The sequence below is a fragment of the Pinus tabuliformis genome, chromosome 5_2, assembly GCF_031772625.1.
Source record: "Pinus tabuliformis cultivar Carrire ecotype Pingquan chromosome 5_2, CPIR1, whole genome shotgun sequence".
Taxonomy (NCBI): Eukaryota; Viridiplantae; Streptophyta; class Pinopsida; order Pinales; family Pinaceae; genus Pinus; species Pinus tabuliformis.
The window spans coordinates 578,473,330-578,495,843 of NC_142306.1; the positions used below are offsets into that span (position 1 = coordinate 578,473,330).

General features: G+C 38.3%; 2 protein-coding genes across 2 annotated transcripts; both read left to right on the plus strand.

Annotated features, from left to right (window-relative positions):
• The first annotated feature begins 4,750 nt into the window (after positions 1-4,750).
• Positions 4,751-5,835, plus strand: LOC149160298 (uncharacterized). Its single transcript, XM_089434572.1, has 2 exons — positions 4,751-4,856; positions 5,102-5,835. Exons 1-2 carry the CDS (start codon positions 4,751-4,753, stop codon positions 5,833-5,835), a joined length of 840 nt encoding a protein of 279 aa, XP_089290698.1.
• A 1,080-nt stretch (positions 5,836-6,915) lies between these two features.
• Positions 6,916-7,380, plus strand: LOC149160299 (uncharacterized). Its single transcript, XM_089434573.1, has one exon. It carries the CDS (start codon positions 6,916-6,918, stop codon positions 7,378-7,380), a length of 465 nt encoding a protein of 154 aa, XP_089290699.1.
• Positions 7,381-22,514: the final 15,134 nt, after the last annotated feature.

A 22,514-nucleotide genomic window follows, 5' to 3' on the forward strand; every position in this document is an offset into this window, starting at 1 on the left:
TCCCATGGCATAGTCACTGGATCTCAAATGGTCTTTGCAGATCTGGAAGTGCTAGTACAGGTGTTGTACTAATTTTCTCTTTCAAGGTGTCGAAGGCTTTCTGATGTTGCTCCCCACTTAAACACCTTATTCAATCCTGTTAAATCATGTAAGGGAGTTGCAATCGAGGAGAAGTTAGAAATGAACTTCCTCCAATATTGTGTCGCTCCTAAGAAGCTTCTTACTTCTGTAGCAGACCTGGGTTTAGGCCAGTTCACCATGACTGCCACTTTAGAGGGATCTATTTTCAATTCACCTCCCCCTACTATATGACCCAAGTAGTTTAGAGATGTTTTGCCAAATTCACATTTTGAGAGTTTAACATAAAAATTTTCTCTTTTCAAAACATCTAATGTCTGTTTAACATGCTTTAAATGTTCTTCCCATGTTTTACTAAAAATCATAATGTCGTCCAGATACACAATAACAAAATCATCAAGAAAAGTTTTGAGTACATCATTCATTAATCTCATGAAAGTAGCAGGAGCATTAGTTAAGCCAAAAGGCATAACCAGCCATTCATACAATCCCTGCTTTGTTTTGAAAGCAGTCTTCCATGCATCTTGCTCTGCAAATCTAACCTGATGGTATCCACTGTGCAAATCCAGCTTGGTGAAATAAACAGCTTCCTTCAATTGATCTAAGAGATCATCTATGCGAGGAAGGGGATAATGATTTTTTATTGTTATCTTATTTAGTACTCGGTAGTCAATTCACATTCTCCACGAGCCATCTTTCTTTCTCACCAAAACGATTGGTGACCCACATGGTGATGTGCTAGGCCTAATGAAGCCCTTCTCGAGAAACTCCTGCATCTGCTTCTTGATTTCAGCATTCTCTAAAGCAGACAATCTTTTATACCTATGGCTGCTATAGTTGTTTCATCTCCCGAGTCTGACCCAAAATCTTTATGAATAGTTGCAGTTGTCTTCTTCTTCTTTCCCTTGGACTTCTTAGGTCTCAGCTCTGGATGTAGAATCCAACAATGCTCATCATCATGCTCCTCCTTTTTACAGTGAGTGCATGAAACTTTGGCTTTCTGTGCAGTGTTAGCCTTCCTTGCTTTCCACTTCTGCTTTCTTTTCTCCTTGCTCTTGCTTATAGTGGGTTGGGATGGTCCCCCACCTTCTAGATTGCCATTCTTTCCTCTAGCTTCTAGATGAGTAGCTTGTACAGATACCTCATCTATACTAGCAGGATTAAACATGAGGATGGTATGCCACATGTAGCTGTGTAGACCACCAATGTACTTCAAAAGAGTCTCTAGTGAGTCTAATAAGATACCCAACATCAATGATCTCTTTCTGAATTCTTGAGTATACCCTTGCACACTTTGCCCTTTCAACTGTCGAAGAGTTTGCCAACTCATCATGGCTTGTTGCATGTAGGCCAATGGATAGAACTGCTTTTTGATTGCAGCAACAAATTCACTCCAAAAAGATATGGTCTTGCCATGTCTTTTCATATCAGCTTGGGTTCTGCCTTCCCACCAAACCAAGGTAGTGCCTCTTAGGCATAGGCTTGCTAGCTGAATCTTACTCTTGTCTGAGTCTATGTTCTATACCCTGCAATACACATCAATTTGTCTAATCTAGTTGTCCAACTTTTCAGCATTTAGCTCTCCATCATATATAGGCAAGTCAAATTTAACATCTAGCTTAATCAAAGATGCTTTCTTATTCTGCACAGGGCTATTAGGAGGTGTGAGAAATCTTTTCTCTTTCCCTTTTCCTTTGGAGTGGTCATGGAAGTGAGACTCATCTTCTTCCTTATCTTGTTTAGAGCATGATGAATCTTCAACATTTTGCTTTCTAAAGTCTCTGTACATTTCTTTAACCATAGACTTTATAGCTAGGAAACTCTCTATGAATTGAGGGTCGGGCCTTGCAGAACCTTCCTCTGACATTGTCTTTCAAGAATAGACTCTCCCAATTTCAGGATTAGTTTCCACTGACTCTCCTTCTCCTAATTTGAGCTTTGATCTAGTAAGCATTCACAGCTAAACCAACACAAGCTTGTCTAACCTTACAGCCTAGAGCTCTGATACCTCTTGATATAATATTCACCCTAAGAGTGACATCAGTTAAAGATTTATTAAAAAAAGGTATTACAGACTCATGCACTAGTGTGTGTTCTATGTTATTGAAGCAACGGATCGATCAGATTGCCAATACACAGACAATAAAACGGAAAAATAGCAAAGAAATACAGTGAGCAACACAAAGGCACAAGAAATTTTTAATAAGGAGTTCACCCTATTCTCCAGGGCTACATCTCCGGTCCAGCTTTCAGTGGTGGCCTTGTTTTATTGTGCCTTTAAGTAGAGAATTGAAATATAGGGACTCAATGTGAGTTCTCCTAAAGCAGGTTTTGCTTGGCAAGGTGGTTCTTGGATTCCCCAAGCCACTGGAGTGCACAGACTCTTCTTCTTCTGCCAGCTCTGTGACCTTCTGATCTACAATGGCAAGAGCCCAATGTGGTGCTCAGCCTAGACAGATCCTCTATGGGATGGCTTAAATCTTCAAGCTCTCTAGTGCTTGATGATGCCACTGGTCAGCTCGGCCTGCTGTCTCTTTTGCTTTGATTTACTGCTCTCTATGTTTAGTCCTCCTCTCAGGGTTCACTGTTCCACTTCTTCCATCTCTCAACTCTTTCTTTTGTCTTCTGTCTCTGTTCGGTTCCTCTTCCACCTCTATCGATTCTCTTTCTGTAGCTGCACTTGGAGTTCCCTGTTCGGCGTCATCATGAACGCTCAGGGAGTGGCCACTTGTCCTCCTCCAAATGGCGCCAGCATGCTTCATCGGTTCGTTTCTTCAGTTACATCATGGATGCATTCTTCCTCCACCATGGCAGTCAAACAGATTCCAAATCCTCCTAAAATGCAGCGTATTCCTTCATCGATTCCACTTCCTCCATTGGGTGCAATCTCAGTCGTCTGATCTGGGGCCTCCAGATCCGACGCCATACGCACATTACGCACGGTTGACTTGCTCGACTGATAGCACGATCAATGGCGGTTTTCTCTCACCTCCGCTTGCCACGCGTGGATCGGTGTATGGAATCGCTTCGCTCTCGTCCAAAACCTCTTACCGTTTAAGGGCACCCCGTTCAATACTGACGGTTTTCCAGAGCACGGGTCCCGCCTTGTACTTTCAACATTTTTTCCTTTTCTACCCGTGGTTCTCCAGCTCCCCACGCGACCGAGTGCTCAAGCTTTTCCTTCACGGCCCTGTTCCCCCAGCGATGCGCAATTAGTGCTAAGTGCTAATCGTGCATCAAAAACCACTTCTGTTTCCCGATCTGGGGCTCCCAGGGGCTACTTTGACCTCCTGCACAGTCTCCATGGGCCTCGGTCAGCGCGCTTTGACTGAGGTCCTTGTCATTCCACGTTGGCTGCCATTGCCACTGCTTCAGGGTGTCTTTGATCGTTGTTTTGGATTTCTTTAGAGATTTGTTCGACCTAATACAGTCATGGTTCTTTGATAGTCTTCTATGGATCCAATTCAGATCCGGCGGTAGCAAGAAAAGGCCTCAAATGAAAACTACGAGAGCAGGCAAGCCCAATTCGAGCGTCATCCCTAGGGTCATATTAAGTGATCCAGTGATTCAAGCGCATAGGGACCATATGAGAGAACATGCGATCATCTACAAGTTTATGGGAATATGGCAAACAGAGAGAGCTTTACACATTTGGATCAGGAGCCACTGGAAGCCCAAAGGAGATATACATTTTCATCTGGGTTCAAAGGGCTTCTTCACGGTAGTGTTTGCAAGCCTAGAGGACAAGCATAGAGTGTTTGAAGGGGGACCGTACTTCTATGTTGCAACAGGACTTTACATGTGGCCATGGACAATGAACTTTGTCTCGGAATGGGAAACATTCACATTTGTACCAGTTTGGATCACACTGTACTCACTACCTCTAGACTACTGGCAACCAGAGTCACTAAAAACCATAGGCAACAAGCTGGGGAATTTTGTAAAAATATCAGAAGCAACTCTCAAAGGTAAATATACCTCCTTCGCTAGAATATGTGTTGAAATGGATCTATCTAGAGTCCTCCAGGATGCAATAATCTTAGAGGTATATGATGAGGAATGGATGCAAATGGTAGACTATGAGCACATACCTTTCAGATGCTGGAAATGTCATGAACATGGCCATCTATTCAGAGATTGTCCCACAAACTATATGGAAAATAGTGGAAAGACCCCTATGGACAAAGATCATGAGGGTTTTACCAAGGTTGGAGGCAAAGGGAAAGGGGCAAAAAGATCAAATAAGAAGACAAGCGAAGACAAACAGACAAGACACAATAGCTTCAAAATCCTCGAGGAAGTGGAGAAGAACATGGAAACAGACCCAGTCAAGGATAACATCCCTAAGGAGCAGGATATGGAAGCTGAAATGGAGGATATCCCAGTAAATGATCAGCAAATAGAGGGACTACAAAGTTGCATGGAGATTAGCAAGGACCAGGAAATGACCCCAAGTGAGGCAGGCACGGAGGATCATGAACTGCAGGAGATACTAGACAGAGAAAATCTAGATCTAGAGCAATTTTTGGAACAGGGGAAGAACAAAGGTGTGGACTCACTGCCTAAAGAAGATTATGATCAAGTCCAACAACTCTATCTATGGAGGGCATAATCAAAGGGAACTGGAGTCAAAATAAACCACAAAAGCCAAGAATAGAGTGGGGCCAAAGTGATGGAGAACCCGCAAACATCATCTCCAAAAATCTCAGGAAGGAAAAAAGGAACGAAAAGACAGAATGAGCTGCTAACAGAATGTGGGAAACTGATGATTAACTCAGGTAAGATGAAAGATCTTACCAGCTACTCTTTTACTAACCTTTCTTAATGAAGCTCACAACCTGGAATATTAGAGGGTTAGGGAGTAGAAGAAAACAGAGAAATCTCAGCAATAGATTAAAAGAAGAAAAACCAGACATGGTATTTATTCAAGAGACAAAATGCTCAATGGAAAAAATAAGAGAAATCCATAATAAATGGTTAATTAAGTATGATTATTTAGAGGTGAAAGCCATTAACTCTGCAGGAGGGATTCTCACACTATGGGATCCACGGAAGCTGGGAATACTGGATGCTGAAGCATCCAGGAACTATCTTTCTCTGGTGTGCCAACCTATAGGGGACAAGGAGACCTACATGATAACTAATGTGTATGGCCCTCAACAGCATGCAGAGAAACTTAAACTTCTTAACTCCTTGGAAGGTCTCAGAGCACGTTATCCCAACATACCCTGGATACTAGCAGGTGATTTCAACATGATAAGATATCTCTTGGAGAAAAAAGGAGGTACTAGACGTCTAGGCAGAGACTCTAAAGCCTTCCAAGATTTCCTCATGAACATGGGACTAGTGGACACCGAAACTACAAATGGGACATTCACTTGGAATAACAAAAGAGATGGAATTTCCCAAGTGGCGTCAAAACTGGATAGGTTTATCATCTCTGAGGATCTCATCCTCACAGAAGCAACCATGTCAGTGCCCATTCTGCCCTTTGGTGGCTCGGATCATTGGCCTGTACAGCTAGAAGCTTCCTTTATGGGCACACCGAGGAATAGGCCTTTTAGATTCGAAAATGCTTGGCTCTCTAACCCCAACTTCACCAGAAACATTGCCAATTGGTGGAAGGAGGATTTGAACATCCAGGGTACTAAGATGTACATGCTCCAGCAGAGACTAAAATACATTAAATCCAAACTCAAGGATTGGAACAAAAAAGAATTTGGTGATATCATCAAGACCAGAATGAGTATGGAATAGAAGCTCCAGGAGGTCAATATGATCAATATCACAGAGGGCTTCAATGAGGAAAGACAGAAACTGACTGATTCTCTGCAGGAAGAATGGGAGAAATGTTGTCTACAAGAGGACACTTTTTGGAGACAGAAATCCCAGGTCCAGTGGATCAAAGAGGGAAAAGGGAACACTAAGTTCTTTCACAAATCTACTATGGCTCACAGGGCACATAACAAAATCAACAAGCTAAAGGAATCTCAAGGTTCTGAACTTGTCACTCACAAGGACATGGAGTCGACTCTAGTACAACACTTCTCGAACATTACAAAGGAGCCAATGGAAGACAGATCCAGGTTCATTGCAAAGATCACTGAGTACATTCCTAGGTTGATCACCCATGAGGACAACCACAATCTCAACAGGCCAGTCTCGAAAGAAGAGGTTAGTGAGGTGATCAAGGAAATTCAAAATGGAAAAGCACCAGGACCAGATGGCTTTAATGTCAATTTCTTCAAAGCCTACTGGGATACAGTCAAACAAGACATACTCGAGGTAGTTGAAGACTCAAGGCAACACAAAAAGGTTCTAAAAGCACTAAACGCAACCTTTATAGCTTAAATCCAAAAAAAGGAAAACACTGCCACCCCGGATGGGTTTAGACCCATAGCCTTATGTAATGTGGTTTACAAAATCATCTCCAAAGTGATAGCCAATAGACTCAAGCCACTGCTACCTTTGCTCATATCTGAGGAGCAAACAGGCTATGTGGAGGGAAGGCAGATTCTTAACAACATTATCCAAGCCCATGAGGTGGTACACTCTCTTAAACACAGAAAGCAAGCAGGTATGATCATCCAATTAGACCTTGCGAAGGCTTATGACAAGCTCAGCTGGTCTTACATCAGAGCCATTCTTAAAGCCTATGGCTTTAACCAAGACTGGATAAGATGGGTTATGGCTTTAGTCACCTCGACTAGTTTCTCCATTCTGCTTAATGGAGCTCCCTCCAATACTTTTACACCTTCCAGGGGTCTCAGACAAGGTGATCCACTCTATCCCTTCCTCTTTGTAATCATGATGGAAGGGCTTGGTAGAGCAATCAAAATGGCAAATGCTGAAGGTAGAATTCAAGGAGTCAAGCTCACCCCGGATGGAGAGGCCAACACTCATCAACAATTTATGGATGATACGATGTTGCAGGGTGTACCCACATTTAGGGAGGTAAAAGCAATCAAAGATATCTTAAACGACTTCACTATGGCAGCAGGCATAGACGTAATCCAAAGCAAGTCCAAGGTTTTTTTCTTTAACACTAATATTGCAATACAGAGAAATATCACCAGAATTTTGGGTTTTCAAAGGGAACAGTTACCTTCCAAATATCTAGGCATTCCTGTTACTGACAAACCCCTGTGTAAGCATATATGCGAACCAATTATAAACAAGCTTCGGGACAAAATCAACAATTGGACATACAGAGCTTTAAACTTTACAGGGAGTCTAGTGCTCACCAAGGCGGTATTACAGGCCATTCCCATTTTTATGTTTGCAGCTATCCGGGCTCCTTAGGGCATAAAGCAGCAAATAAGAAACATTCAAAGGAATTTTTTGTGGGGCAGAGGGGAAAAGAAAAATAAGTGGGCTCTAGTTGCCTAGGACAAGCTCTGCAAACCCAAAAGCCATGGTGGTTTGGGTCTGGAAGATCCAGAGACTCTGAGTCAGGCTTCGGGAGCCAAGCTATGTTGACGATGGATCAAGGAGTCGAGAGCACCATGGGCCAAGCTTTGGACTCAAAAGTACGCCAAGCACTGGTAGGAACAGGATCACATTAGAATGACATGACAAATCAGGGGCTCATACATCTGGAACCTTGCATGGGAGAACAAAAGCATTGTCCAGAAGCATTATTTTTGGGAAATTAGAGCTGGGGACTGGGCTTGCTTCTGGGAGGACAACTGGCAACAGGAATCCATCCTGAACAGGAATCAACTAGCAGACCTGAAAAGGGACACAGACAGCAAAGGTCTCTTATTAGTAAAATACTTCTGGGATCAACGGAGGAACAAGGATAAATGGAGGAAAATTGAAATGGAAGAATCTAAGTTACAATGAAGAAAGTCCTTTGAAGGGCATGGCAAAGGCTCTTGCTAAGGACGTAGAGCAAAGAAGGATTCTGGTCTCCTTTTCTCCTAACCAATTAAGATGGGGCAAGAACAATGAAGGTAACTACAATCTCAAAGAGGCTAAACAGGTAATCATTGGATTTAACTTGGTAAAAGCTGAGAAATTCTGGCAGGAGCTATGGCAGACCTCTCAATGGATGAAAATCAAATTATTTATCTGGCTTGTTCATCAAAGGAAAATCCTAACTTGGGAAAACCTTATGAAGAAAGGTTTCATTGGCCCCTCTAAACGTCAGCTTTGTGGCTTGCAGGAGGAAACGATTGAACACCTACTTAGTCTGTGTTCCTTTTCTACCAAAATTTGGGATTGGGTGGCCTCAAGCTTCAGACAGACCAACAGGGACAGGCTCAGCATATCCAATACATTATCAAAATGGAGGAAAAACTTCTCAGAAAATGAAATCATCAACAAAGCCTAGATGCTAACTCCAAGCTTTGTCATCTGGAATATTTGGAAAGAAAGAAATAGAAGAATCTTCAAAAACAAAGCCAGAGAACCCCAGCTTATCATCAATCAGATTTTGAAACAGCTCAAGGAAACAGTCAAAAGAATTCTGAGAACGAAACTGACAAATCCTCCTCTGCCTCAAGAGACAAAAATTCTTATTAATCTGGATCTTCAAGCCATCAACCCTCAGGGTGTGAAGAAGGATCTAAGAACCTTAAACATAGGGGAGAGGGGTTGGCATCCCCCTCCTCAGGGCTTTTTCAAGGTCAATATTGATGGAGCCTCCAAGGGCAACCCTGGGGAAGCTGGCTTTGGTGTAGCCATCAGGGATCTTGAGGGACATATAAAATACATCTTCCATGGACACCTGAAAAAGGGCACCAACAACATGGCGAAACTTCTAGCATTAGATCAATGTATGGAGATCCTAGTGGAGGCAAATTCACGGAATTTCATAATCGAAGCTGACTCATAATTGGTCATCAAAGCTACCAAGAAGATTCAAAATGGAACCTCGCCATACAAAGTGTAAAAGCACTGGAGGTTGCTGCATGTGTTTCACCGTGTCCAATTACACTTACAAATCCTTAAAACAATAAGATTTGTGCACGTTAGAAGAAAGGCAAACATGCTTGCAGACAGGCTGGCCAATGAAGGGGTGGTTAACAAGGACAGGGATTCTTGGCATCCATGGGAGTTTCTTCCTGTCGGGCAGCTACGGGAGGACTATTCCACTCTAGCAAATGTAGACTAGGATTCGTGGTTGAACAGTGTTGATACTAGAAACAGAGATGGGTAGGACAGTGCCCAATTTGTCGTCGATCTCTGCTCATAAACTCCCGTCTCTTTTCCCTAGGCATTAGAATGACAGAGGAAGGTTTCAAGGTGAGCGATAACATAGATTGGATGGCTGAGACTCTCTTGGCTCAATGGGTTTTTGTTAGCAACTCCCGAGGGCTAGCTCAGAAAGGAAGAAGGCGGACAGATTGGCAAGCTCGGATGGACGGTCTCCACCCAACAATACCATAGATGCAAAACCACAAGTGGTATATCACGCGAGCTTCGGCTGGTTTCTGGCTTAATGGAAGAACCACACGATTCCATTCAAGAGATGACGCGTGGTGTAGAGATGAGAGAGAAAATCGCTCTCATCGTGCAATTAACCTCCATGCATCTCAGTCGCACGATATCTTTGTGGGGCATTGGATAGGGGCGTTTCTTTCAATGGTTGAGATCAATCGTGCTATTCACTTAAAGGTTCAGGACCCGACTTATTCAGGTGGACCCCATCTTGATAAGATTATGGGCAGGTCCACCAGGAGCCACATGGCCCTTGGTGGGACCATCTGGGGGCCCAACACCCCACAAGACCATGTTCACAGATCGTATATGCCTAATGGGTTTCTGAGTGGCACCAAGGTGGGTTCCACAAAACCCAAAAACCACAAGTGGTTTATCACATGGGACATGGGCGGTATTAGGTTTTGGAGCAATTGCACGCGATTCCATACAAAAGACAACACGTGGCAAGGAGAGGTGGTGGAAAACTGCACTCTGTGCGATATCAAGGATGGTCATCGGATCGGGACTCTGATTTCAACGACTCGGATTGATTGATCTTATTGATTATTGGCGAATAGTTCAGGGCTTGTACTAATCAATGTTATGTGGTTCTTACCGGTTATCTAAGGGCTTTGTCCCTATTTTGTTTAGGATCTACTGTTGTTGCAGGAGGGTCAGTTTATGGTCTTGACTTGTCTGGCAGCTATTAGCCATGTTTATTGGCTATGTCGCCCCTACTGTCTGGGGTTCTATGTAAATTATGTAATCTATTCTGATTAATAGAAGGTTCGTCTCTTACTTATAAAAAAAAAAGATGTTTAAAGTGATTAACAATGATTTTGACATGAAGATATCTAACATGGAATAGCTCCCATTTCAAGTCCCTAAAATCTAAGGAATTATCCAAGATTTCCTATGACATATTCTTTATGGTTGTTTTAGATACTAATAATTCATGTCATTGTTATGATATTAGTACTATACTTTGAATCCACCTATTTATTATTAGTTTAGCTATATACTTTTCTATTTAAAAATGTGTCCTCCAACTTATCATCATCGAGTTATGTCTTACATTTTTAGAATGGATGGATTTAGCTACAACAAGAAAATCAACTTAAAGGGTTCACTTCTTGCTGACGATATTAGTTGTTATGAAACCAGCTTAAAAAAGATAGAAAAGATAGATCAACGCATTATAAATAAGCTTCTTCGAGGGGGAAACCTCCTTTACATTACACAAATGAACAATTCTTAGATGATACAAATGACAAGACCTCCTTTCTATATATAGGAGTCTAAGGGGTCATAATATAATCAGAGCCGACATAGCAATAATAATATAAGGGCACAATAATAACAATAGTGGGTTTCTATGGGGCACAATAATAACAATATGGGGACGACATGGGTACAACAATATAATAAGGGGGTTGTACTAATAACAATAAGGGGTTACACTAGTAGTATATGGGCCTAACATGCCCCTCTCCTTCAAAAAGTGTTGTCCTCAACGCTTGAGTAGTTTTTGATGCTTCTGTATAAAATTCTTGTCCTCCCATGTGGAATCTTCAGCGGGTAATTCTTCCACTTGATGAGATACTTGAAATTGATCGATTTTGTAGCTGTCGGGTTCTTGTTTTTGTGACTGCTCCAGGTTCCAATATGATTTTTCCTTCCTCTTCAAGTTCTAGCAATATTGTTTGAATTGGGATATTCTGCAACTTTTGAATGAGTGGCCACACTTCTTTGTCCTTCTTCCATTCATCCATTGCTTCGTTTATCCAATTTGGTTGGATAATAGAAATAGCACAAAACAATGCTTCCACATCCTCATCGTTTCTTGAGAGTGCATCTGCAACAAAAATTTTCTTCCCTTTTCTATAGATGATGTCAAAGTCATAACCCAACATATTTGTGACACATTTTTTATGTTCTTCTAAAGATAATATTTGTTCTAAAAAGTATTTAAGACTATCATGATCCACTTTTACCTTGAAGTGCCTTCCCATTGGGTAAGGTCACCATTTCTTAAGTGGATGTAGTATTGCCAACATTTCCTTCTCATAAATATCTTGCTTGAGATGTAGCCATAAAAATACCCAATCACCTACATCAAAAAAAATTCACTGTGATGTTGATCTACCTGTTGTTTCATTCGATTCTACACCAAAGTGGCGTTATCCTTTAAAAGTTGGAGAACTTGTTGTTGATGCTCGATGTGATATTTCACTACTTGAACATTTTTCTTCTTGATATATCCTTCTATCTTGAGAGTTTGAGGAGTGGTAATTTCTTCCAATGCTTTACAAGATATGGTTGGATTCATTTCTTGATGCTCGATGTGATATTTCACTTCTTGAACATTTTTCTTCTTGATATGTCCTTCTATCTTGATAGTTTGAGGAGTGGTAATTCCGGCCAATGCATTACAAGATATCGTTGGATTCATTTCTTCTTTCTTGATGTGATCTTTCACTTCTTGAACCTTTTTCTTCTTGATATGTCCTTCTATCTTGAGAGTTTGAGGAGTGGTAATTCTTTCCAATGCTTTACAAGATATGGTCGGATTCATTTCTTCTTTCTCTGGGGTTAGTTCCTGACGTATATCCTCTTCTTTTAATGTTTATTGATCCTTTTCTTCCTCCTCTTCATACTCTATGTAAAATAATTTCTTCTTAGCACATTTATGACATTTAGTGCATTTTCTATCACAATTGTAACAAAGCCTTTTTTCTCTTTTTTCTTCCAATTGTTGTGGTGTAAACCTTGTAGGTTGTGGAAGGCTAAGAGAAGAAACACTTCCATAATTATAGTTGTGAGTAGTGGGATTCCTTGTTTCCATAATTTCGTTTTCAATTTTTCTTGCCCACTTGAATGCCTTCTTTAATGAATCAGGTTCTCAAAGACGAAACTCATGTTGAATGTTATCCTTTAAATTACCTATGAAGACATCAATCCTTTGCTTCTCTGGAATATAATTTACCCTTATATTCAATTTTTGAAAGTCCTCAATGTGCTCTGCCATTGAACACTTTTGTTTGAGATTTATCAATTGGCTAAAGAAGATGTTTCTCTTTGTATCCTCATAATGTGCTATCATTTCCTCCGTGAAAATTGACCACGTAACAAGTGGTTTACGAGAACAAAGCCCTTTATACCATAAAAATTGATCCGGTTCTAAATATGAAGATGTAATACGTACCTTTTGTAATAGTTGCACCTCATGTAGATCAAAATTTTCTCCATCTATAGTATCCAATTTACCGGATCCTTGCCATCAACCTTCCTCATATCGCCTTTTTTTTATTTTAGGAGCTCTATCTTGAAACGACTATAACTCTGTAATTTCGGCTCTTCCAATTCTGAAATTGTGACCTACAGTAGCCCTTTATATCCTCTTTCCAATGCCACCAATCTTATCAAAATTGGATTCTCCAAGAAAGATTTATGCACAATCTCCCGAGATGACCTAACTATATACCTTTTCAGAAGAGCGAAATTGTATGAAGTGCCACGTGTCACTCTTTTGATATTTGGATCTAAAATATATAAACAAAAAACTAAAATCTATCATCTTTCTGTAACTTCTTACGAAAATTCAATCAGATGTTCAGAGCGAAAGTTATGACGATTTTCCCAAGGTGGCATGTTTGGAATGTAATTCGGGGTTCTGCAAAAACCTTAACTTCCTCAGACTATATCTCCTAATATATATCAATACAGGATCTAAAATTCCGAGCCAAGGTTCAGACTGATTGCTTCTCAAATGGGTTTTTGTTTTAGCTTCTGAAACTTTTTAGCAAAATCATTATAGCGAAAATCCCACGATGACATGTTTTAGTTGAAATTATGGAGCTTGCAAAAACCCTAACTTCCTCAAATCGAATATCCGAAAATATAGTGAGACAAGCTCTGAAATTCAGACCCGAGGTTTAGTGCGAGATCGTCTCAAATGGGTTTTTTTTCACTTCTGAAACGTCGCAGAAAAAAAGTTATAGCGAAAATTCCACGATGGCCTGTTTGGAGCAGCGAAACCCTAGAATCCAAAGCTCTGATACCAAATGTTATGAATCCAGCTCACAAAAAGATAGAAAAGATAGATCAACGCCTTATAAATAAGCCTCTTCAAGGGGGAAACCTCCTTTACATTACAGAAATGAAAATTTCTTAGATGATACAAATGACAAGGCCTCCTTTCTATATATAGGAGTCTAAGGGGTCATAATATAATCAGAGCCAACATAACAATAATAATATAAGGGCATAGTAATAACAATAGTGGGCTTCTATGGGGCACAATAATAACAATATGGGGACTACATGGGTACAACAATATAATAAGGGGGTTGTACTAATAACAATAAGGGGTTACACTAGTAGTATAGGAACCTAACATTAGTACTATACTTTGAATCCACCTATTTATTATTAGCATAGCTATATGTTTTTCTATTTAAAAATGTGTCTTCCAATTTTTAGAATAGGTGGATTTAGCTACAACAAGAAAATCAACTTAAAGGGTTCACTTCTTGCCAACGATATTAGTACTATACTTTGAATCCACCTATTTATTATTAGTTTAGTTATATGCTTTTCTATTAAAAAATGTATCTTCCAACTTATCATCATCGAGTTATGTCTTACATTTTTAGAATGGATGGATTTAGCTACAACAAGCAAATCAACTTAAAAGGTTCACTTCTTGCCAACTCAACCATGAAGCCTATCCCAGAGAATGTAGAGAGAATTGAACCCATGACCTTTCAATAACAAAATTGATTTAACCACAAGGACTTGACCAATTAAATTAATCCTCGGGACTCAATAAACTTTGTTTCTCTGTCCCTTTGACAATTTAAAATTTGAATCCATTTTATAACTCATCACACTTTATTTCTCTACCCTTCTAAGAATTAAATTGTGAATGTTATATATAATCAAACCTTATTTTCCTATCCCTTATAACAGTTTAAAATGCAAATTCATCTTATATGTAATCTGTATACAATCAAAACAAAATGGGTAATATGGCTAAAGTTATCCACCCAATTGCATAGTCTTTAAGACTTTGTCATTAGAATGTATATCCATTCCACCATGCACGCGGTCATGGATCATATCACTTATAGATCCTCTTTTCCATAACACTGATTCAGACCACATTGTACATCAAACTACGTTTTCACTACATAAACTTTAACTACATGTGAAGTATAGAACTATGGGTCATGGCATAAATCACCGTTAACATAATTTCTTCCCTTGAAATGACATGGGAGTTTCAGAATGTGTGCAAAGTATGCAAAGTATGGAAGTTTTAAAATCTGCAATGAGGAAGATATTATTAGGTGGTATAAGAATAAATAAAGTGGAAGTATAACAACTAGATCTAGATATGATGCATTGATTCAAGACAACCCTCTTGCTTCATCAAAATGGTGGCACAAAATAGTATGGAAGGGACAAGCCTCCTTAAATGTGGAATGTTCCTCTGGCTATTGTTGTAAGGAAAATTTTGACTTGGGATATTCTTGTTAAGCGGGGATGCGTAGGTCATGGATTTTGTGTTCTATGTTGGATGAATGAGGAGTCTATAACTCATTTATTTATTGTCCTTTTGTAATTTTTGTTTGGACTGTGGTTTTCTCTTGTTCTAACCTTGATGCCTGGTGGAATAGAAGTTTGGATGAAGAGTGTTTCTAGACTTCGAATCAAAGGTTTATTTCAATTCCTTCTGATCTTTGTATTGTAGGGAGTTTGGCTAGGGCGAAATTGCTGCCTATTTGAAGACTCTGTGTTTTTCTTTGAAGTAATTACACAAATTTCAAGATCATCTTATCTTCAGCAAGTGAAACCATTGAAAGGGAATAAGACCAAGTTGATAAGAGATGTGGAGTTGTCGATTGGTATAGTATGGGAATTATTTAATGGAGCTAGTCATAGGAATGTTTGTGGTGTGGGTATAGTCATTTTCTTCTCCCAAAATCTGATGATTAAATGCAAACTAGGCATTGGCCAAGGCACAAATTTTACAGTTGAACTCCTTGCTATGTGGTGTGTCATGAGTATTGCCCTTTGGAAGTAGGTAAACATATTCAGAGTGTATGGGATTCAAAAGTCGTCGCGGATTGGTTCAATGTAAGAGTTTTCTTTAGGGTCCTTCATTTAGAATCGTGGCAAAGGAAAATTTACGAAATACAAAAGCAATATGACGATGTGCAAGTTCTTCATACATACATGGAAAATAATGCCTTGCCAAATATGTTATTCAAGGAAGCTCTACTATTAGATGTTGGGTTAGTTTCCATCTCACACGTGTCTAATGGTAATGTTTTGTCTATTTTATCCTTTAATCTGTGTGATTTTGTTCAAATGAAATTTAATTAAATTTCAAGATATGTTTAAGTTCTATGATATATCAAAGATTTTGTTCTCAAACCTAATTTTTAAATTTCCAAATATGTTATTGTTCAATCAAGAAATTATACTTTTTAATTTCCTATAAAATATCAAATATATATTTTTCCAAAAAAAATAAAATAAAGTTCTATATAAAACATGTGATACATACACTTGAATTTTGCAAACACCATATCAACTCTTCTAGCATTCATATTTTTGAACTTTGGAAAATTTCACATTCCTACTCTTCGTTTCCCTCCCATCCACTTTTTTTCATTTTTAAAAAATTTATGAGGCTTGCTCTCTTTTTTATGGTTAGCTCTACCATGCGAACTGAGGCGAAACTAGGATTTGAGTTAAAATCCTTGTGGCCCAACTTCAAAATATTTATAAAACCGCAAAGCAAAAGCCACTCGTTCTTGCCCAACCCTTTCTCAAACTACATTATCGAGATGTCTCCACTGCATCTGATGCATTGGATTCTAAATCACATTAAACATTTCATAATCATTTCATATAATGTGAATTTAAACATTAATTCTAATAAATGATATGATAATTTATAAAACATTATATACAACAAAAAATTGTTAATCTAAAAATCAATTTTGGTGTTTGTTAATCTAAATATTAATTTTGAACTATAAATCCAATGTCGCTATCTCGATAATGATTTTAATTTTTTAAACACAAGACGTATAAGAAACCTGTAAAACTCCAGTGTAATGGTTTTGATATTTTTATTTAAATCCACCACCCTATCCATCTTCATTCTATATCTATGTTTGATCATGGTTGGAATATATCTAATGTCAAGCCCGATTCCCTCATGATCACAATGGGGATTATGTTCAAGGTGAGTTCAACACATACTTTCATATAAGATAATGGTGATTATTGAAGATTTAATGCATTCATATTTATTAAAACCTATAATATTTTGGACATATATGAAATTTATAGGTGTTGTTTATTAATGCTACAATTTCACTTAGATAACAGATTTCTTGTTAGAATCCAGTAAAAAAAAGTTCAAAAAACAAAATGTTGGGGTGTTCAAATCGTTTTTTAATGGTGGAAATGGATTCAGCACCATCAAACCCATGTGGTGCCTAAAATCTTGAAGTTTGACAGTTGTAACCCATATTTTCAAAAATTCTGCCGAATTTTGTCATAATCTTGTCGGAATTTCCATTATTTTCCTGGCTAATTTGTGGGCTCTTTAGACTACATTGAATTTATAAACCAAATCTTCATTTATTTTGCAGGTATGGAGCAAGGGACAATGCAACAACTTAATCGATATACTGGAGCATTTTATTTCAATGGAATTTCTTTATTCACCTGGATTCCAATCACTCTATAGGTTTAAATTTTGCAAGGAAAAAGGGAAATATCATTGTTAAACTAAATGTTAAGAGTAATTGACAATTTATTTCTATGGTGTTTATTTACTCATTTATAAATAAAATTATTGCACACACAAAAACTATATTCCATATATTATTATTATCACAAGATTGCATATTTATACATTAAAATTGACCAAAAAATAGATTGACTATCTTAGCCATGCAACCCATTTAGTTGAGAGAATATCTTAATCACACACTAATATAGGAGCTAAATTCAACTAACTCACAATCATTCTATAATGATGGATATCACATAATAATAATAAGACACATAGAAATTAATATCTCCAACACCCTCCCTTAACGAGTACTTCTCTTTGACCTCTTGTTCAGTAAAGTCTTCATTAGCATCTCTAACCATTTTGAAATCTTGTAGACTGAACTACATCAAGTTGTCTCGTAACTCTAGTAAATGTGTAGTTCCCAAGTTGAATTCTCGAATTCCACCTCCTTGAACTCTCATATCACAAAGTTCCTGAATTCAACTATTGAACAATGTTCCACAAGTTGTCTTATAACCCCACTAGTAGACCACAACCCACATGTAGATCTCTACAACCAATGAGGGATTCTTCCCTAGATCCATAACTTTCGAACTAATTGGATAATTGTCCATACTGATTTGTATTTCTACTTGATCCCTTGAAGATGCAATTGCTTCAAATTGTTAAATCAATTTGGTGTTTGTAATCACTGAACTGCTAATCATTCTAGGGACATGGGTGCTATTCACCATACTCACCAGTTATCTAGGCAAGCAGATTAGATACTAAATGTACTCAAGTTAGTATTACATCATGGTCTCTTTAATTCATTTTAGAGATTCGTCACCATTTATTTTGCAAATAGAGACAATTCAAATACATATTAACACTATTTCAAAAGTTATCTTCCACTAAAGATAATATAACCACACTACCATGGCATGCATTGATCAACTTTGATAATAGATCAAACACAGGCTCTAACCCTACAAACACCATCCTCTTGAAATTTTCTGCACTTCCACACTCATGTGATTGGACAAATTAGAGAAAATATTGTTTAATACCTAGCAATTGATGGATCCAATGCAAGCAAACTAACAAAAATAGATTTAAACTATAATTATTTACACAAATCCTTCAGAAAATGAAGTTGTATGATGAATTGATTTATGTACAAGTTCTGCAATAGAATCTCATGGTCAGTTTGACTATTGAGAATTTTATTCCTAAATAGGTTTCTCATCTCAAAGCCTTTCTCCTTACCTCTCTTTCTCCATATTCCACCTTTAATGACCGCATAACTTTGCATATCTTGTAGTGGTCGAACAATCCATAGCTTCACTTTGTAACCTCTCACCCAATTTTTAATTCTCGAACAACCAATCTAGATTTGAGACATTGTTTGTAATCCCCAACACAGTTAATTTCTCGTCTTTGCAAATATGATGTGAGAATAGGAAGATCTCATGACATAGATGATACTGATGTTTGAACATTTAATGAATATAATTGTGGCATTACACATGGGTGTCACTTTTTGAGTAATTTTTTCATTCCATTAGAGGTAACTCTTATGAAGAGATCTTGAAAATTGAAGGTCATTATTCCCAACAAATGTAACCATTGGACCCCTAATACCACATTAGCACCACCGATTTGTATTTCATTCATGGGATTGTCCAACAAACACTCCCCCATATTGAACTTAATATTATGGCACTTCCTTGAACAATTTATGGTGCCTCCATCTACACTCATTACTTGAAACTCTAGTGTTGGATATATGAAACAATCGATATTTTTTTCTAATTTGTAATTGATGAAGTTATGGACACTGCCTGAATTAATCAACACTTACCTTTTTCTTTTTGATATATCCTTCTATCTTGAGGGTTTGTGGAGTATTGGTGCTAGCCAATTGCATGGCATGATATTTTTGGAGTAGTTACTTCTAGCTCTATATCTTGTGACATTTACATTTCTTGATATTCTACTCTCCAAAGTCTGTAGAATAATTTCTTCTCACTGCATTTATGCCCCTTACTGTACTTGTCACAATTGAAACATATTCCTTTTGCTCTTCTTTCATCCATTTGTTGAGGAGTCAATTTTTTTGATTTAGGAGAGGGAGAATGATCTTCACTATACTTATTACTGAATCATTTTCTAGTGGTCATATTTTTACTTTCAACTTTCCTTGCTAGACTAAAGCATGCTCTAGAGATTTAGGTTCAAAGAGACGCACCTCATGTTGGATGTTTTTTTTTTAATTCCCATAAATAGGTGTAACAAATTATCCTATGAAATATTCTTTACTCATAGACTCAAATTTTGGAATTGTTGAATGTGCTATGTAAACCATGTTGTTTTTCCGCCATACTGGTGTCTAGGATAGAATCTTAAATATCTGACGCTACCAAACCAAGTATCACAACAAATCTAATTTGCACAGTGAAATAATAAATAGAAGTAAATCTACTAGTGCACAAAATATACACAAATATGTACAACAACCAACTTCATTACATTAATCCAATTGAATAATACAACAATCTAGGGCTCCTGTACTAGGGATAATGGCCCTCATACATCCACTGATACAAGATACAAAATTGGGGTTTGGTGTCAATCCACCAATCTACCCTCAACAAGATACTTTGACCATATGACTGATGTAGCATGTAATCATAGATCCTCTTGGTCGTACCCTGTACCGCCCGGTCCTTCGACTCCCGATCTGCAGCACTGTCTCTATCAACGATCCAAGTCCATCTGGCTATTGGACCTCAACTATCTAACCTTCTCATTAGTTATGCCTTGGTCCATTAAAGCCACAACACATCGAGACTCATGTCGAGTTGTTAACAACTCCATTTGTGAATAAGTCACAACTACCCACTATTTCTCCTTAGCTACTCGGGTACTTCTTCCTAATTTAGTCTTCATGGGAAGGAGGGTTTCCACCTATCACCATCAAATGTCACTTCTTCAATGATGAACACAGGTTGTAACAAACTGCTCCTCTAGATGATCAGACCTATAAGCTCCAAAAAACTGACTCTCCTAGTAGCCAAGTGTCCTTCCCTGCACTGCACTTAGGGCTTCACAGTTGAGAAAATTCACGTTGCCCTCGAACATACCTCAATTTCCTAACACAACACTAAACAACCTGACCTTCAGATATGCTCAATCATCATCACCCTAGAGCTCTGAATATCTTCCCTTTGTTCTGCAATAGAGGAGTTATTGCACAAATATAGGCACCCAAACATCATTGTAGCAGCTTCCCACTAGATACGGCACCCTCACACTAGGATCAACCTTCCTCTTGGATTCCAACAGTCTCCCAAAAACTATCCTAACCTAGGGCACCATCCACCTACATCCAACCATCAATCAAGAGTCCATCTACAACTCACTGTAATTGTCCTCTTGCCTTGGGATATTTACATGTACCATACTAGTTAGGGCACACCAACAACCCTCAACCAATGCTCAAAACTCTATGTATCCACTCCCATTGGTATGTTCTTACTTGTTGTCAACTCTAGGCCCCACAAACATTGTTTTGGCCCTTGTAAGATCCACACAAGGTACCCTAGAGGTGGCTATCCATTACATCAAGGAAATTTGCCCTTAGAAACAATGAAGGATGCTTTATTTGAGTTGTATCCTATTAGAGATGACTGCGGTTGGGTTGGATGGGCATTTCTAGCCCCTTCGCTCTCCCTAACAGTTCTCCACAAGTTTTTGTAGAATCAGCTAACCATGTGGCCCAACCATAGCACCTAAACACCATGAAACATATACAAAACAATCCACAAACATACCTCTATTCAACGACTAGGATCTACACCTTTGGTCTGCTCCAAAACACGCCAAAACCCATCCAAACTACCCATATTGAATGCCTTTGACCTACGGCCTTGTAGCTCAGGGAACTCACACCTTAAGCAATTCAAAAACATTGCTCCTTTCCCTCTTCATCCTTCCTGAATCTCACTGCCCAATATTAGAGATATTCTTAATATTATATGCTCATTGGATGTGTACAAATGACTTATAATCACCTTGTATTTATATCCAATACAGGGGCTCCATCGAATTGCATTTTAGGGCTTGTCCAACTTTTATTAGGCCTCCTAATAGATAGGCCTACTTGACTTCTCCTTGTGGAAGCCCACACATAATCTTCAAAAATTAATATCTCCATTTCTACAACTCGAATTTCGACAATTTTCATTGCATCTGGTTCATATTAGTGTCCTCTATTATCTCCATCCATCACATGTAGAAATATCTTCATGGTTTTGGACCCAACATCAATGGGTGCAAAATCCCAAGCTTGGGTTCCAAGAGCAGAAGTCACTTTTATGGTTCTCCAACCTCTAATCCCTGAACCCTAGGGCTTGAAGTACCTCCCAAGCTATAAATCTCAACATACCATTTTGTTGAAGACTTATTATTTAATTGAAGAATGTATTTATATTAATACCATCATAATTTGCTATCAATTCTTCTGTAAAAATGGACCAAGATATAACAAAATCCTTCGTCTATACACAAAGCCATTGATGCCATACATGTTGGTTTTGTTCTAAAAACATGGATACAATATTTACCTTTTGTGTTAGGCCCCTATACTACTAGTGTAACCCCTTATTGTTATTAGTACAACCCCCTTATTATATTGATGTACCCATGTAGTGCCCATATTGTTACTATTGTGCCCCATAGAAGCCCACTATTGTTATTATTGTGCCCTTACATTATTATTGTTATGTCGGCTCTGATTATATTATGACCCCTTAGACTCCTATATATAGAAAGGAGGTATTTTCATTTGTATCATCGAAGAATTGTTCATTTGTGTAATGTAAAGGAGGTTTCCCCCTCGAAGAGGCTTATTTCTAAGGTGTTCATCTATCTTTTCTATCTTTTTGTGAGCTGGTTTCATAACATTTCGTATCAGAGCTTTGGATTCTAGGGTTTCGCTGATCCAAACGGGTCATCGTGGAATTTCCGCTATAACTTTTTTTCTACGATGTTTCAAAAAAAAAAAAAAAAACAAAAACAAAAAAACAAAAAAAAAAAAAACAAAAAAAAAAAAACAAAACAAAAAAACAAAACAAAACAAAACAAAAAAAACAAAACAAAAAAACAAAAAACAAAAAAACAAAAAAAAAACCAACCATTTGAGACA